At 38.5% G+C, this 15,561-nt stretch overlaps 1 protein-coding gene across 3 annotated transcripts; it reads left to right on the top strand.

Moving 5' to 3' along the window:
* The first annotated feature begins 755 nt into the window (after window positions 1–755).
* tra2a (transformer 2 alpha homolog) lies at window positions 756–10,493 on the top strand. 3 transcript variants are annotated; one of them, XM_042506528.2, is made up of 9 exons: window positions 756–915; window positions 2,967–3,100; window positions 3,913–4,078; window positions 6,298–6,351; window positions 7,355–7,543; window positions 9,061–9,176; window positions 9,463–9,552; window positions 9,638–9,708; window positions 9,848–10,493. In XM_042506528.2, the coding sequence occupies exons 1-9, from the start codon at window positions 880–882 to the stop codon at window positions 9,856–9,858; spliced, it is 867 nt and encodes a 288-aa protein (XP_042362462.1). In that variant the 5' UTR covers window positions 756–879; the 3' UTR covers window positions 9,859–10,493. The 3 variants fall into 3 exon arrangements, with proteins under 3 accessions (XP_042362462.1, XP_042362461.1, XP_042362463.1); XM_042506527.2 differs by having other exon boundaries at window positions 757–915; window positions 9,463–9,558; XM_042506529.2 differs by having other exon boundaries at window positions 758–915; window positions 2,284–3,100; window positions 9,463–9,558.
* Window positions 10,494–15,561: the final 5,068 nt, after the last annotated feature.

Here is a 15,561-nt window from a genome sequence, read left to right on the forward strand (position 1 = left end):
CACTCTTACAGATTAAGCTAAGTGTTACAACCCAGCTCGTGAAGCAGAAGGGAAGCAACATGAAACCGGATGTTTTCTGATAAATTAAGGCTATTTAGTAACACAAGGAAATAACATAAAGAAAGTAAGGATTATCATGACAAAAAAAATGTGAGCCAAAACTACAAAGGAAAGGGCTTGTCAATTCTGTTAACCCTCTGAAACCTGAGCAAATTGACTTGATTTCTTTTAAAAAACATGGGATGAAGGCAACAAGCTACCAAAGAAGAAATGACCCAAAAATGAACAGGAATTGAGTAAAACATAGAAGAAATTTACCTGACAGTATGTTATCAAAACAACACAAATCTAACCAAGGCAGAGCCAATCAAACTCAGGGGACTGCACATTATAATTTACAGAGAGGGGGTTGGCCATGGCCAAATCACTACCCAAGAAATTATAGAAACGTCCTAAAATCCCAGAAACATCATAAAATCATAGAAATATCCTAATGTCATAGAAATCCTAAAATCATAGAAACGTCCTACAATCTTAGAAATGTCTTAAAATCCTACAAACATTCTAAAATCCTAGAAACGTGTATGGGGCTGCTGCGACCGCCCCCTGGCCTCCTATCATTTTGCAAAAGTGGTCCCCAAAAAACTATCTAGTTTACTATCCCTGTGCTATGAGATGTTCAAGACCTCCAACTTTTCACGAGGGGCGCGTGGGAGACGAGACGGGACGTGACGTAAGATTCTGCAGTACATAAACATACCACCTACCTCACGCGCGCCATCTTCTAGCTGATAACCGGGGTAGAATAAGACACTGCGAAAAAACCTCAGTGCAGTTTATTTCCGCCAAAATACACGGTTGTAATAGCTATACTGAGCAATGAGTGATATTGAGGATGGAAATTATGGAGGACGGGTAAGTAGTTACATTGAATGATATCGATAATCTGTCTTTCTTCCTTTTTTTCTTCCGTGTGGCTGTCGATTGCACTGTAGGCGAATTGACCACTAATGTAGCTAATGTCACAGCTAACTTTGAGCTAACGTTAAATTAATAGCTCACCGTTGGCGTTACATGCTTTGTTGGCTAACGTTACCCGAGAGACAGAGAAGTGTTTTGCATTCAATGTTCTCGAAAGTAACGTTAGTGTGTTTTTTCGTGGATGTCGCCCACTCTGCTATCGAGACTGCTCTAACCAGACTCCTCCGACGGTAGCTGGCATGCTAGTTATCGTTAGCTTAAGAATCACCATGGTTAAACACTATTATTTGAAATGTTCCCCTATTATAGGGTTGACAGTTAGTTTAGTTTCACCCGAGTCTTTTGTTTATTAAATTAAAGACGCGCTATCTAGGACGTATGTATATCGTCCTTTTGTGCAGACATCACTGCTGCAGCCAGTATTGCACTTTGGCAACCTGAGTATTTGTTTTCCCTGATCTAGTATTCAGTTACAGTACTGTGCAACAGTCTCAAGCCACCTTAAACTTTGTCTGAGCAAGGTTGTAATGATCATATATATTTATTTCTCAGTAGTCTCTTTACTAAGACAGAACCAGGACATACAGGAAATATGTATACAGTATTGAAACGCAAATAAAGACTAAAACAATTTAAACAGGCTCAAATTGCAAGCATTTAGTGTTACCTCCCTTTTCCACTTTTCATGTCTTGACCTCTCTTGGCCAGACAACATGGGATTTACAATACTAGTCTTCTAGTTTACTAGGTTGCATTATCCGTAGCTCAATATCAATTGTTTGAGCTACCTTTTGTTATGCTTGCACAATTCTGTTTGTCACTCTAAATATTGACTTCCAGTGTGAAGAAGCCATTTCGGTCAGATTTATTTGGCGTTTTCATGCATTGTACATGTCTCTGTATTCTTTGTATCTTAATAAAGAGACTGAGAAACAAATTTATATATATATATATCGTCATTACAGCGTTGCTAAAACAAAAAATCTATTTTGACCTAAGACTTTTGCACAGTACTGTATTCAGAGGTAACTTAAGTCCTAAGCATCTCTTCCTTCCCTGCTTTCACGCTCTTACTTATCAAATTGAAACATTGCTACAACAGTTATCTAAGCTCTTTATTTGTAACTATGTAGCTTCAATTGTTGTAACTTTGCTCATTTGCATAATTTCTAGAATATTCAAACTTAATGTAGCAACAATGTAATTGTACTGCATTCAGTGTTCCTTTTCATTTCTTTAAAAATATTCTCCATTTCTCAAACCTATGACCTTAATTTTATTGAATGTTCTTTTTTCATTAAGGTTATTGATCGTGAAGGATTTGAAGAGTTTTATCCAAGAATGATGAAGAAAATTTTCAAGATAAAAGAAGGCTAATGAAAACATGTACAGAGCAGAACATAGAAGTGGAAAGGGAGGAAATGTGACGGAAGAATGGTGTCAGATAGACGCGCTTGCAGTGTAATGGCTAAAATGAAACTGGTGTCAGTTTGGGTGAAGAGAGGAAAACAGACCTGGAATCAGAAAATGAGAAAACTGAAAAAAGAAGAATGAAGAAGGATAGAAATCCTGAGAAAAGGGAGTAGCGTGTAAAGAAACTGGAAGAATGAATGTGTCCCTAGGTTAAGTAAATATACTGTTTGTGTCACAAATGTCTTTTCTTTATCATGCTCTCATTATGTAACATGAAAATGCATGTCTTACTTTTCCCTTGATGGCCTAGGTGGACATGGAAATAGACCTGTCATGTTATATTTGATTGATAAGGTTAATAATAGGCCATATTGTAAACCAAAGATTTATTTATTAGAATTTTAAGATTACTAACCCTTTCCTCCACAGCACATAAGCTGTACATTTTAGATCAGTGTACTGTATGTGTTCAACATACTCTACCACATCTTACTACTGTGCCTGATAGTTTTTCTGTGTAAATACATGTATTTGTCCATGGAAAAGTTGTTAACATGCTGCTGTGGCAACAGGGGTCACGCTCCCCATCTAAATCGGATCGCGGGAGTCCAGCTCGGGTAAAGTCGGAGAGCAGGTCCGGCTCCCCGAGCCCAGCCCGGGCCTCCAAGCGCTCTGAGTCAAGATCCCGCTCTCGGTCAAAATCTAGGTATGTTGTCGTCATTGTATGATTTGTGATACAGATCACATTGTACTACAGTTAGGGATGTCCCGATCAAAATATCTTTTGCCCCATATCCCAATCCAAGTCATGTGATATCGAGAGTCTGTTGATACTGAGTCCTGATTCAATATTTGTATTTACCTGGATAATACAGCTGCACAATGCACACTTCAAGCACTTCAAAGTTATTTAAAACAATCAAGTTTATTTGCTTGAAAGTGTAATTGCAACTTGCAATGCAAGAAAAAAATGTCTGAATCTAAATAGCTTCCTAAGGTTTTTATTTTCTGTACAAAAATAAACAAACTAAAAATCTTGTTATATGGCTCCTATCACAATTCCACTTAGTACAGAATTTATTTATTTGATTTAAACAACATAAAATATGTTTATAGTAAAACTAGTTCACTAAAATAAACAACAAAAATTTAAATTCCTCTTAAAGTTGTGTAGCAGCTTGAGTTTAACATGAAAAAAAATCAATCTGTTTTTATTGGAGTGGCAGCATTACAATAACACCTGAGTATCTGTAAACAAAGAATCGTATGCGTAAAGCAACTGATCCCAATTAATTAAAAAAAAAAAAAAAAGGCCTATATGAGGGGCATCTGATTGGGACATCCCTAACTACAAAGAAAAAAGTCCTCATAAGAGGCTGAAATATGTCACTCACTCACAGGGTGCTTTGACGCTTTCTTTTGCTTCTGTTTTCTGTCTATGATTAACATCCTTAATATTGTTGTCTGTTGTGTGCCATTAAATTTAATGCCACTCCTCCTCTGTGCCATCCTTTTCAGGTCTCGTTCTAGGCGGCACTCTAACCGCCGCTATAGCCGCTCACGCTCTCGGTCCTATTCTCGTCGAAGGAAGTCCCGCTCTCGTTCCTACAGTCCTGAGTACCGCCGTAAAAGGAGCCAGAGCACTTCCCCTATGTCGAACCGACGCCGTCACGCTGGCAGCAGGGTGAGTGTGATGAGATCTGGAGATAGGGCAAAGTGTAGTAGGCCATAAAAAAATAACCAGAGGACACTTTAGTGTGCTCACACACATTTATAAGGTGTTAGTACTGACGTTTTATAGAGATTTTTTGGAACACTGGTTTATTGCACATCTTAACCCATTATTAGTGATGGCATGAGCTCATACTGTATGACTTGTTACTTAATAGAATGAATATAAAATTAGTCATGGTCAGAATGGTTTGGAATAGAGACTCTGAAGTGCCCACAAGTCAAAAAATATTTGAGTGAATTTCACAAAAGTACAACTTGGATTTAAAGCTGTTAGATTATTCACAATCTCCAGGCTAAAATCCTCAAAGCCATGGTTTTTAGTAGCTTATTGCTTCGGTACGTTTTCCTTTTTATTTTGATAAATCACAGTGGCTATAGCAAGTAAATGTGTTTAAACTGTTTTTTACATGGATTCAGGTTCAACTATTAAACGTATTTACCAAGATTATAAGATTCAATGGGATACATCATCCACAAAATGACATGTATGTATCAGTTATTTGTGCTGTGTTGCCTTAAATTTTGCAATTTTTTTTCTTACATGCGCTCGGTGAAAGAAGAACCCAAAAATGGCAAACATTAGCAATTATTCACAAAGATTGCATTATACAGCCGCTTAAAAGTCTGTTCTTATTCAAAAGAGTCTTGATTGGTGTGACAGACCCAAGGGCAAAACATGTTACACAACAGCATAGGCCTGTGGATGTATCAAGAATATGTGGATACAGCACGGAGGCATTGCCCTGTTCTTTCCTATGAGAGTTGCTCAGTAGCGCATTAAGTCAATAACGCTATATTTCCAAGGTATTAAAGTGACCAGGTCTTCTGCATTACCGGGCCCATACGGCATGCACACTAGAGCAATTCAGCAGCTGAGTGTGCCCGAGCGGGAAACGTCCACTGGCGGAGCAACTGACTTCCAGTTCAGCGCTTAGCTAGCGTTAATAGCAATCAGAAATGCGTGAGGAGTTACACTTTCAATACATTAACAAAGGCGTAACGTGTCAGTCACAATCCTTAACCTTCTCTGTTACATGCTGGCCAGGGTTGGTCTTTTTTTTTTGACCAGCTGCCACTTTGGCTGGTGGACTCCAAAATTTACCCACCACTCAGTAGATAACCATTATCTTTTGGCTAGTGAGTGAAGCAAATCTAGCAGCCGCTTGCATATTTTACCAGCATTTGGCTGGTGGCTGGTGCTAATTTCCAACCCTGATGGCGGCTGATCTCGTCCTCTGCTTGGAGGATATGCAGCTCCCGGACCTCATTGTTTTCCCAGTTTGCAGACATTTACGACCGCCGTTCTTCTTCTTTGACTTAGCGGCTAACTGCTAACGGCTGCTTTTCAACATAGTATGTAATCAAAACGACACACCTCCCCACCCACAGACACAGTCAGACCTTATTTCGAGGCTGTTACTACCTCCATTCCCTGCTTAGGGGCAAGACAACTCTGTTTCCCCTTTCAGCAAGTTATATACAGAACAGCATAACGGCGTGATATTTCTGTCTTGAACAGGCAGTGTAAAAGTGGCTAAAGATGATAATTGAAGTAAACGGGCCATGTTTAACAACAACAAAACTATATCAAAACATCTGGTTTTACAAATTCTCACACAACTTGTGCAGTAAAATCCAAGTCTCATTTGTGTAATCAAAAGCAAGCATGTTGCATTACCTGCAGCCCTTCCTGAACAGATTAAAAGTGAAAGCATGGATGAGTTTCACTTGGAGTCTTGGTCAGGAACGGCTGAGGCAAGGCAATGCTTTGTGTTTGTGAGCTACTGAGTGAGCATATGACTGGATGTTACTGCACAGTTTGTGTGAGTTTGTCAACAGATGTTGACGTCCTACTTTGCTGAAAAAAAATGTAACATTATGTACAGATTTTTGGATTCTTAGTTCACTGTGGAGGCATGCTAGAAAAACAGTTTGCTCTTAACAAATGCAGGGTAACACTGACAATTGGATATGGAAGTAGTCATTCTGTGGGTAAAGTATTCCTTTAAGTTACATGTAGGATAGTTCAAAAGAATGAGCAAATGAATTTTATTTTTCTTTTATTTGTTTGGAAGTGTATTTTTTTGATGATTGTGGTTAATGCTGTGGGAAACCACACCTTTAATAACCCCTTTTATTAACCCTCCATTCCTTTCATTATATCAACAGAGCAATGACTACACAAAAGAAGCATACAGTCATGGCGGAGATGCTGATGTTAGGGTATGTGGACCTTTGGACATATTTTAGGAAAGAGCAATGTAATGTTTGTGTGTAGGTCAAAGTTGCTGCTCTCAGTTTAGCCCTGGATGACGGATAAAGAGATAAACATAAAGTAGTGAAGAGCAAATAAATCTTTGATTCTTTGGGTTCATCAGTATTTAAATCACTGTCTGCTCATTTTATTGCATGAATTTAATATGTGGATGATTTTCAGATAGTGTGTGTGTTATGTTTTCATGTGTTTTTCAGTTTTAATGTTCTGTACGGGTTTTATCATGACAAGAGTTTGGAAAACATTGATGTTAAGTAATACATCAGGGCAGCCAGGTAGCATTATGTAAAACTATGCTCTTCTTGCAGCACTGCTGCTTTAAGAGGTCCATGTGATAATGAAAAGCAGGAATTAAGTGAGATTTTCAAAGCAAGCAGGAGGCAAATGAAATGGTTTTGGACACGTATAATTCTCCCAGGGGCATCCTTTTGAAAGCTGTTTAAGGGGTTATTAAAGCTGTCACAGTTTACCCACTGAGCATTTACTGTTGGTGTGGTACAGCTGGAGATGCTTGGAGGGAAAAAGTTTGGAACTCCATTTTAAAAATGTTCATGTATTCTTACTTTTTAATAATAACCTTATAACTGCCTTAGTTGTAAGTCAGAAGTAATAATGTAAGTAAAGGTATCCAATGTAGTCGCACTAGTATCACCCCCATAAACAGTGAAAAAAAAAACAATCTGAAGCTGCCAATATTCAAATGAGAAGGCTTTTTTAAAGATCTAAATAAATGAATGAATCCATAATCTCTTGGTATTTTCTGTGCTTACATTTTTGCAAAAATATACCTCTAAATTGTGTGTGCCCAGTGCATTTAACAAGTAAAATGCTGCTGTTTTTATGAAGAAGCATGTTTTGTTTACCAATATATGGATTGTGTTCGCAAATCGTGAGACGGGTGAATGCGGTAAACCACACCATCAACTCTAACCCTTATGTTGCAACTTCCAGGCGAACCCTGACCCCAGCACATGTTTGGGGGTGTTTGGCTTGAGCCTGTACACCACAGAGCGTGACCTGAGGGAGGTGTTTTCGCGCTACGGTCCTTTGGCGGGGGTCAATGTGGTGTACGACCAGCGCACAGGTCGCTCACGTGGCTTTGCCTTTGTTTACTTTGAGAGACTTGAAGATTCCAAAGAGGTAAGGGAAATGTTTGTGGTTTTATTTATTGCTTAGATGCATAATGAGTTTCAGTCCTTGTCCTAGGGACTCATTAGCTCTCTGCCTTGTAAAAGGGTTAATTGCATTCATGTGCTGTTTAAAGGGGGCCTATTATGCTCATTTTCAGGTTCACACTTACATTAAAGGTTTCTACTATGTTTAATGGTTAAAAAGCACTTAATTTTCCTCACACTGTCTGTGCTGGAGCACCTGTATTTATTCTGTATGATACACGCTGTGTAGCACCTGTCGCTTTAAGCACCATCTCCTGAAAATGTCCAATTTGCGCTGATTTCTCTGCGTTTTTTCAGGTCTTTCGCGTCTTGGTATCTCTGCACTGCATTGCAGCTGAGGAAAAACTGTAACAGTGAATAGCAGATCTTTCTACTGTAAAAAATCACTGATGAAAGCATTTTATCTTTCTAAAGTGTCCTTGAGTGTTGAGAAAGGCATTTATAAATAAATTGTATTATTATTATTATTATTAATATTTAAACACAACCGTACACGTTCCAGCAGGAATTTGATCCAAATTGGGGAGGAATTCACAGTGTCAGCAGTATATGCTACATAATGTAAACAATTGCAGCAGCATGCCTGGAACAGATGACCATGTAAAGAAATCTGGCACTTTATGTCGAACTGTAGCCAGAGTGGAAGAAACTGTTTGAAACGGAGTATTCAAAAACGCAGGAGACCTGAGGTTTTTGCTCACAGGATCACTTAGATTTATCTCATTATTTCAAACTTCGGCCACTCTTAACATGAACATCCTCTATTGTAACAATAAATTTAAGACACAAAATATTTAAAAGCGTAATAGTTCCCCTTTAAAAGTTTAAAATGCTCCCTGATTTTGATTACTTAAATGAAAAGCGTCATGGCTGTTGGATCTGTGAACATGGAGTGAAGAGTACTGACTGATGATTAAGTAATATGTTAGGGATAGTGTACAGGTCATTTTTGTGAGATGAACCTCGACAGGGTGAAGCAGACCTTGAATCATCCTTGAAGGTGTTTATTTCACTACAATAACCTGCTCACTCGACATTATCACACTTATTACAGGGCTACTTACCCAAAAAAAATCAACAATTTGACACAATTTATTGATTTTAAAATGATTTTTTGCGTCTGCTAAGTCTATTTCTAGTTTTGATTATTGCTCTTTGTCACTTTTAAATCAATTCACTAAAAAAAACTAAATTCTACATCTGTATATGGTCAACTTCGTAATGTTTTGCACTTTGTTTTCACAGTATCAGTACATGCAGGTTCAAAGGTCCTCCACTTCAGATAAAGCCTCAGTTTTTTTATGTAGTTGTGATTACATTAGTACGCCACTAGGTGTCTGCCTTGCCAAAAATTCCCTCTCCATGCAGTCATGCGTGTCACAGCAAGGAGGTTACAGTGTGTAATGTAGGAGGGCCTTTGTGAAATAAATGATTTGTACCAAAAAGCTTACAATAGTCTGATAAGATTTGTCTTCTCCCCAGGCAATGGAGCGAGCCAATGGCATGGAGCTGGACGGGAGGCGCATCAGAGTGGATTATTCCATCACTAAACGTGCTCACACCCCTACACCAGGAATCTACATGGGCCGACCAACTCAGTGAGCTCAACATTATTGTCAATTCTTGCATATCCGTTTACTTTACCTCATGTGTGAATGTTCACTGCAAGCTTCAAGTCCCTGAGAAGCATCGGTGCACGTTTGAGCCATCAAGAGTAAAATTAAAAGAGCTGTGACACTGTAATGTTCTGATGTCACTCTTTTCACTTTTGTATCTAATTTTGCATCCTTTCCTCAAACACATTCATGGTTTGCAACAATTCTCTCAGTTTTGAGATGCTGTGCTGTCTCTCAAATGCTAAAACGCGTTTTCTTATTTCAACAGCAATGGTGGCGGAAGCAGCAGGAGGGGGAGAGACTCATATTATGACCGTGGCTATGATCGCTACGACAGATGTGACGAGTATGACTATAGGTACAGGTGCGTCATAATTTATGAGTACAAAGTCAGTGTAACATCGATATGTGGGAGTAAATTCATTTTCTTTGTCTCTGTGCAGTCGCCGGCGCTCTCCATCACCCTACTACAGTCGGTACAGGTCTCGCTCACGGTCTCGCTCCTACAGCCCACGTAAGTATGAAGCGAAATGCATACAACAGAAAGCTTGCCTTACATCTGTGTACGTTCATCATATTTGAAAGCAGATTGATTTTTATAAGGAATGCACTTAAACCTGGACTGATATAAATGTCGTCTTTTCCCTTTGCAGGGCGATACTAAGTTTCTTCGTTCAATGTTCAGCTTCCCTCCAATAACTGATGGTGTGCGATTCATCGAGGTGTTTCTGAGGGGAACATTTTCAATTAGCATGTCTATATCAACAGAACTCTTAATTTTGAGATAGTTCTTGTTTACATGCAATAGTTGTCTTAATTTGTAGATGTTTTGATGCAAGCGTGGAGAGTGTGGGCAGAGGACACTGAAACTGTAACTTCTCAGACTTGCAACCCCCCTCTTTATGTTCTGCAGCAATGACACCTGTTTTTCCTGTGAATGATGATTTAAGGGGGGGGGGAGTAAGCTGTTTTTTGTTACATAATGGTGACAATTAATTTTACACCCTGTATTGAGTAGATATAACAACCCACTCAGTGTTTTTACAGTAAAGATCACAGGTTAACTTTAATGTTACCTGGCACTAAATAACTGGTAAGTAACAGGAAAATCAGGTTGTAAAATGAGCGTCACCAGCAATCAGTGGTTGGTTCTCTGTTCACATTCTTTTTCTTTTCTTTTCTTTTTTTTTAGTCAAGGAAGTCATCGCTTGAGTTTCCCCAGAGAGTTTTATTGTCATGTAATACATTTTTTATATGTTGTTTATTTGTACGTAAATACAAATATATGAAAACTCCAAAGTTTGTAATGTGTTTTTCTGATTTTAATGTGCATGAAATTGAAGTTTGGTCGTACAGGTGGGAGTTAATGCTTAAAGTTGAGTGGGTGAGGTGGGAAAACCAGCTAGGAGAGTTTCACAGAATAAGACCAGCGCCAAGACGTGTATGATGAATTTATGTTCACTCGAATCTTAAAGCTGTTGTTCTGGAGCCACAATTTGAACCCACAGTAGTTTTCTGGAGTTTTGTCTTATTCAGGTTACACCACTGAGAACGTGCAATTGGGTGCCTTTCATTACATGAGATACAAAGTTCACATGCAAAAAATACCATTATTCAGTGTTCTGCAACAGTTTGGTCAGAAGCAGTTCTTACTTCAAATTCAAACAATGGAAGAGCTTTCTTAAAAATGCATTATTGTGGTGTATTGTGATGTAGGAACTTCTGTACCTTTATGTGACTGATAGACTCCATCTCAATGACCTGACTAGAACACTAACTTGGTAGAAGAAGCCAAATATATGTTTTATATTATGAAAACATGACTAAATGCTAAGTTTATTCTATATAAAACAATGTTAACCAGTCATGTTTACCTGCATTTAAAACATTTTTGCAGATTGCGTCAACATGTGATTTATTTTTGTCCGAAATAGACACATTTGGGACAAACTGAGCTGAGTGGCTAATCACAAAAGTAAACTTGAGGGAATGGAGGGCTCTTTATCTGTAGACCTTGCCTCAATAATAAGGCACCTCATTCTAGTCGGGTTAATAATCATTGCTGACATGTCATGGGGCCTCTCAAGAGTTACGTGCTCATTCACACCGACTCCAAAGATAATTCTTAAGGTTTCAAGGTAACGCTAGCTGAGAGGATTCAAAGGTCAAAGTATGAAGTCTTTCTCAATAAAGATTTAACACTCAAAGTTATGGTCAGATATCTGTTGAAAACATTTGTGCCCATTTTCACTGAAGCTTTTTGTGTTAAGTGAAGTGAAATCACTGGTATTCCTGCAAATACATTTTTTTCTAGCATAGCTTTGTGTTATAGAAGCAGTAAACCAAAGAAATGTCCTCTAATCATAGACTAGTGCTGCCACTTTTTGGTAGTTTTCAATGCAGAGAACAGGTGCAGATTGAAAAAAAAGCTCTCAATTTTTACATATGAGGCTGTGTTGTGATATATAATTTCTTTATCTTGACTGAAACTGCACAAATGTGTCATGGCAGGTGCCATAAACCGATGGGTTGACCAGTAGGGGACAGAACGGGCAGATAGTTTTATTAGGACTGAATGGAGCAGCATGTCACCTATAGAATTTTAACTCAAACACTGAGAAAAATAGATACAAGTAGATTATTTTCTAGTTCAGAGAAAGTCTAAAGTCTTCACTCCGAAAGAGTAAAGACTTTAAAGAGTAATATCCGCTTTTTATTTGAGGGAAGCACCTACTTCACAAAAAAACAAAACCTGAGCCAAATCATTGTTGCAATCTGGGACCAGAACCATGGATTCAGATTCTATAGAAAATACACTACTTGTGTTATTTCTCAGCTTTCAATCAACTTTATCAAATAGATAGAGGTCAACATTTTATAACAGAGAACCAAAGGTCTACGTAAGGTGCAACGGGTGGCTTTGGCATGTATTTCTGAGAAGAGAACAAGGGAGGGTACACTCTTAAAGTACAGGACGATGTCCAAAGGTTAACAGGCAACATGTTTTCTACATGGTCTGAATACTGGATGGCTGGTGGGGGGTGGGGGCTTAAATTCTCCACCTCTGAGTTGTTTACGTCTGAGGCTCCACTTAAAATAAGAAACATTAACAGCACATGCGGATTATCAGTCAGAGCTCTTGATGGTACAGATATCCTTTTATCTTTTTATTTTGGGATGATCTTAAGTTTTTTATATTAGTTGGTTTAAGATGTTCTCTGAAAATGACATTTTCTGGAGGTTAAGTTCATTTTTTTGTTCATATCTTGAGGAAATTAGTGTAAATGCAACTCAAAAACAGTTCTTTAATGAACCAAAAAAGTTTTTAAAGAAGTAAAAAAATTGTTTGTTTTTTTTTTTCTTCAACTGCAGGCTGTTCTGCATAGACAAAATTCATTCACTGACAATTTAAAAACTGTTTGAAACTTGTGATCAATGTTTTGCATAATTGTGCCTCTGATTTTAATGCAAGTGATAATCTGAAGGCAGCAGAAAAGTTAGCTACTCTAACATAACAGTTTAAATGCACATCAAATAATGGGCATTTCTTTATTGAAATTATTTATCAAAATCAACAAGTTGATAAACGATTACCTCCAAAACTTTCACCTCAAGTCATTCACATACAGTAAATAGAAGCTATATTTTAAATGAGAATTTGCAGAAACTTTTCCATTTGACAGAAAATACAGTGTAGCCAATTCCAGATTCAACAAATCATTCACTTTATTTTGCAATAAACATTATCTAAAGCAAAATTACAAGTGTATAACTTGAACAACAGCAAATCATGTTTCTCTCTTTATAAAAGAAACCCAAGACATTAGTTGCTTTTGAGCTGTTAGAGCAATTTCCTCATTACAAATCACAGTGAAACTTATCAAAGTGCAGAAACCAGCAAACAACAACAGTCAGAGGGAAAATATTCATATGAGAGAAACAAAGCTACATGCATGCACCAGGGTAACTGCAAATGTGTGACCAAGTCTGCAAATATTCATGTGACTGTGCGTGAAAACACCCAGTTTCATCAGATTGTTGTACTGCCTGCACATGTGGTGTTAATCTGAAGAAAAAATCGACAAAAATAGCAAAATGCAGTCATCTCATGATCATAAAAAATACAAAAAATCAACAGATGTTTGTTACCAAAAAAGATTTTTGATAAAATATTGAGAAATAAAAAAGAAGTAAGATTACAAGCTATTTCTTCTGCACACTGTCCAGCGTGTGAAAAGCATCCTGTGCAAAAATGAATTCAATCACTTGCAATTAAACAAACGTTTAATTCAAAATACAGAGATAGTTGCTGCCAGTTGTGAAACGAAACATACGTATGACGGCATGGGTTTGGGCAGCTATAAGTAGCTTTTTAGAGTTGTTTTAAACAAAACAAGTCTTCCGTTATTTCACCTCAAATAATCCTTACGTATACATATTTTTTCTATGGCTCTTGATCTTGATTTAATTACTTTCTCAGAGTAATTTCCAGGATTTGGCTTTTGTTTGAAAAAAAAAAAAAGTGTACGTGATGAAAATAATGAGAAAACACAGTTTCGTTCCTATTGTTCTTCTTTTAAAAATAACAGTAGATATTATCTTGAATGTGTGCACAATTTTAACATTTCACCAATTTGCATTAACTCGTTATTTACTGCTTTAAGATGGGGTGAAAAAAAAATCTTCCTTGGCATTTGTTTTGAGGGGGCTCAAACCGCCATTTTCTAATGGGATGAAGGGTGTCATCACACAGGAGAATCAGAGGAGAAAGCTGCATCTTTTTCTAAAGATTTGGAGCCTGCATGAAGCATCTTGATGCAAATAGGACACACATGCCCGGACCTTTAAAAATCCTCGCTTTAACGTCGATAATTACATTTTTCCAGCACTTAATGTTACTGTAAAAGGCTCTCCTCAACATGGCGTTCACCACAGTGTTGCCTGACTGTCCGAAGCGGTCAGTCAGTGGACTTAATGCTTACAAGTCAAGTGGAAAGAAAACACTGTAAAAGGCTAGAATCGCCTAATAATAAAAATAAAACAGTCTCACCGGAAACCAGAATCCCTTGATTGAGAGTAGCCTAAAGGGGGTTTGTAAAGGAGCCTTGCGCTTGGCGACCTAGACTATCTATATCTTGGAGTGAGGCCAGCAGCTCAAAGTTGGGCTACAAACTGCGTTTTACTTAAACAATCTAAATCCCCTCTCTTCTCCTGTCCTCTCCTCTCTCCTTCTCTCTAGAAATATCCCAGACTATGTTTAACCAGATCGATTTTGTCAGTTCTTTTTTGTCCTGCACTGACATTAACCGCAGAAATCTTCCCACATAGGATGCAGTCTGGTCTGAAACTTTATGTCAGTTTGCCCCTATGGAATTTGTCCATAGCGAGGAGTCCTGAAACTGGGGGCGGGGAGACTTTCTGTACATTCCTCAGCGATACATTCACTAGTCCTGCAGAGCCTGCAGCCACACACACACACACACACACACACACACACACACGCACACACGTACACACACACGCAGAGGCTGCAGCCTTGCATCAGTTCATTTAAACCGACACAGTCAGGCGAGCATTCACATGACTGCCGTCTCTATACAAATATACCATCTATTAGATGCTACCCAGCAGGCAGGAGCACATTTTTGACCGAGTTCCTGCTGTGCGTTTCGTTAGTTCATTCGCACCAGAGATCCTTAACGCCAAATAAACTAGATTGTAAAAAATTGTATGCGCCTAAGTAGGCCGACGGAAAGAACGCAGGTTTAATAAATCCCTTATATTGGCCCATATAGAAAGAATAAATAGATAAAAACCACCGATTAAAAGTTGTTAGAAATCTTTTCAGGACTCAGAACTTGAGACAAATTATAAAATGATTTGAAGTCAGCAGCAGGTGTACTAAAAGTTGAATTTCAACGCTATTTTTTATTCTTTTTTTCATTTAACCTATTTATGAGAGTGGCCCTGGAGTGTAAACACAGACCTAAAGTTCCTAGAAAGTTGAGAAGACTTATAAAAAGTGCCGCGGATTTGTCGGCTGGCTCGTGTTTCGTTACATCTTTATGGCTTGTGACAAAAGCCCAGCAGAGGAAACATGGAGAGAAATGCATAATTGGCGCGCCGATTCATATAGAATGGTGGAGCTGGGGAGCCAATGAATGAGCGCGTTGAGGCCGAGCCAGCAGCAGTAGTACGGAGCGGGGCTGCAGCCCTCCGATTGGACAGGCTTCCGGGCCAATCAGAGCGCTCTGTGTGTTTGTTCAGCAGCAGAGGAGTAAACCCACTGAGACAGCCATGGCCCCAGACTGAGCTAGTGGCTGAAGGGCCCACTAAACCAACACTGCCTTTGTAGCCTGCTTTACAT

The sequence above is a fragment of the Plectropomus leopardus genome, chromosome 17, assembly GCF_026936395.1.
Source record: "Plectropomus leopardus strain MGB_pleo_1.0 chromosome 17, ASM2693639v1, whole genome shotgun sequence".
NCBI lineage: Eukaryota > Metazoa > Chordata > Actinopteri > Perciformes > Serranidae > Plectropomus > Plectropomus leopardus.

Excerpts from the sequence above, each read along its gene's own strand:
- tra2a (XM_042506527.2), top strand. The coding sequence starts at position 880 with ATGAGTGATATTGAGGATGGAAATTATGGAGGACGG. Across the intron at positions 3,101-3,912 it reads CGCTCTCGGTCAAAATCTAG|GTCTCGTTCTAGGCGGCACT; the intron begins GTATGTTGTCGT and ends CATCCTTTTCAG. Across the intron at positions 4,079-6,297 it reads GCCGTCACGCTGGCAGCAGG|AGCAATGACTACACAAAAGA; the intron begins GTGAGTGTGATG and ends TTATATCAACAG.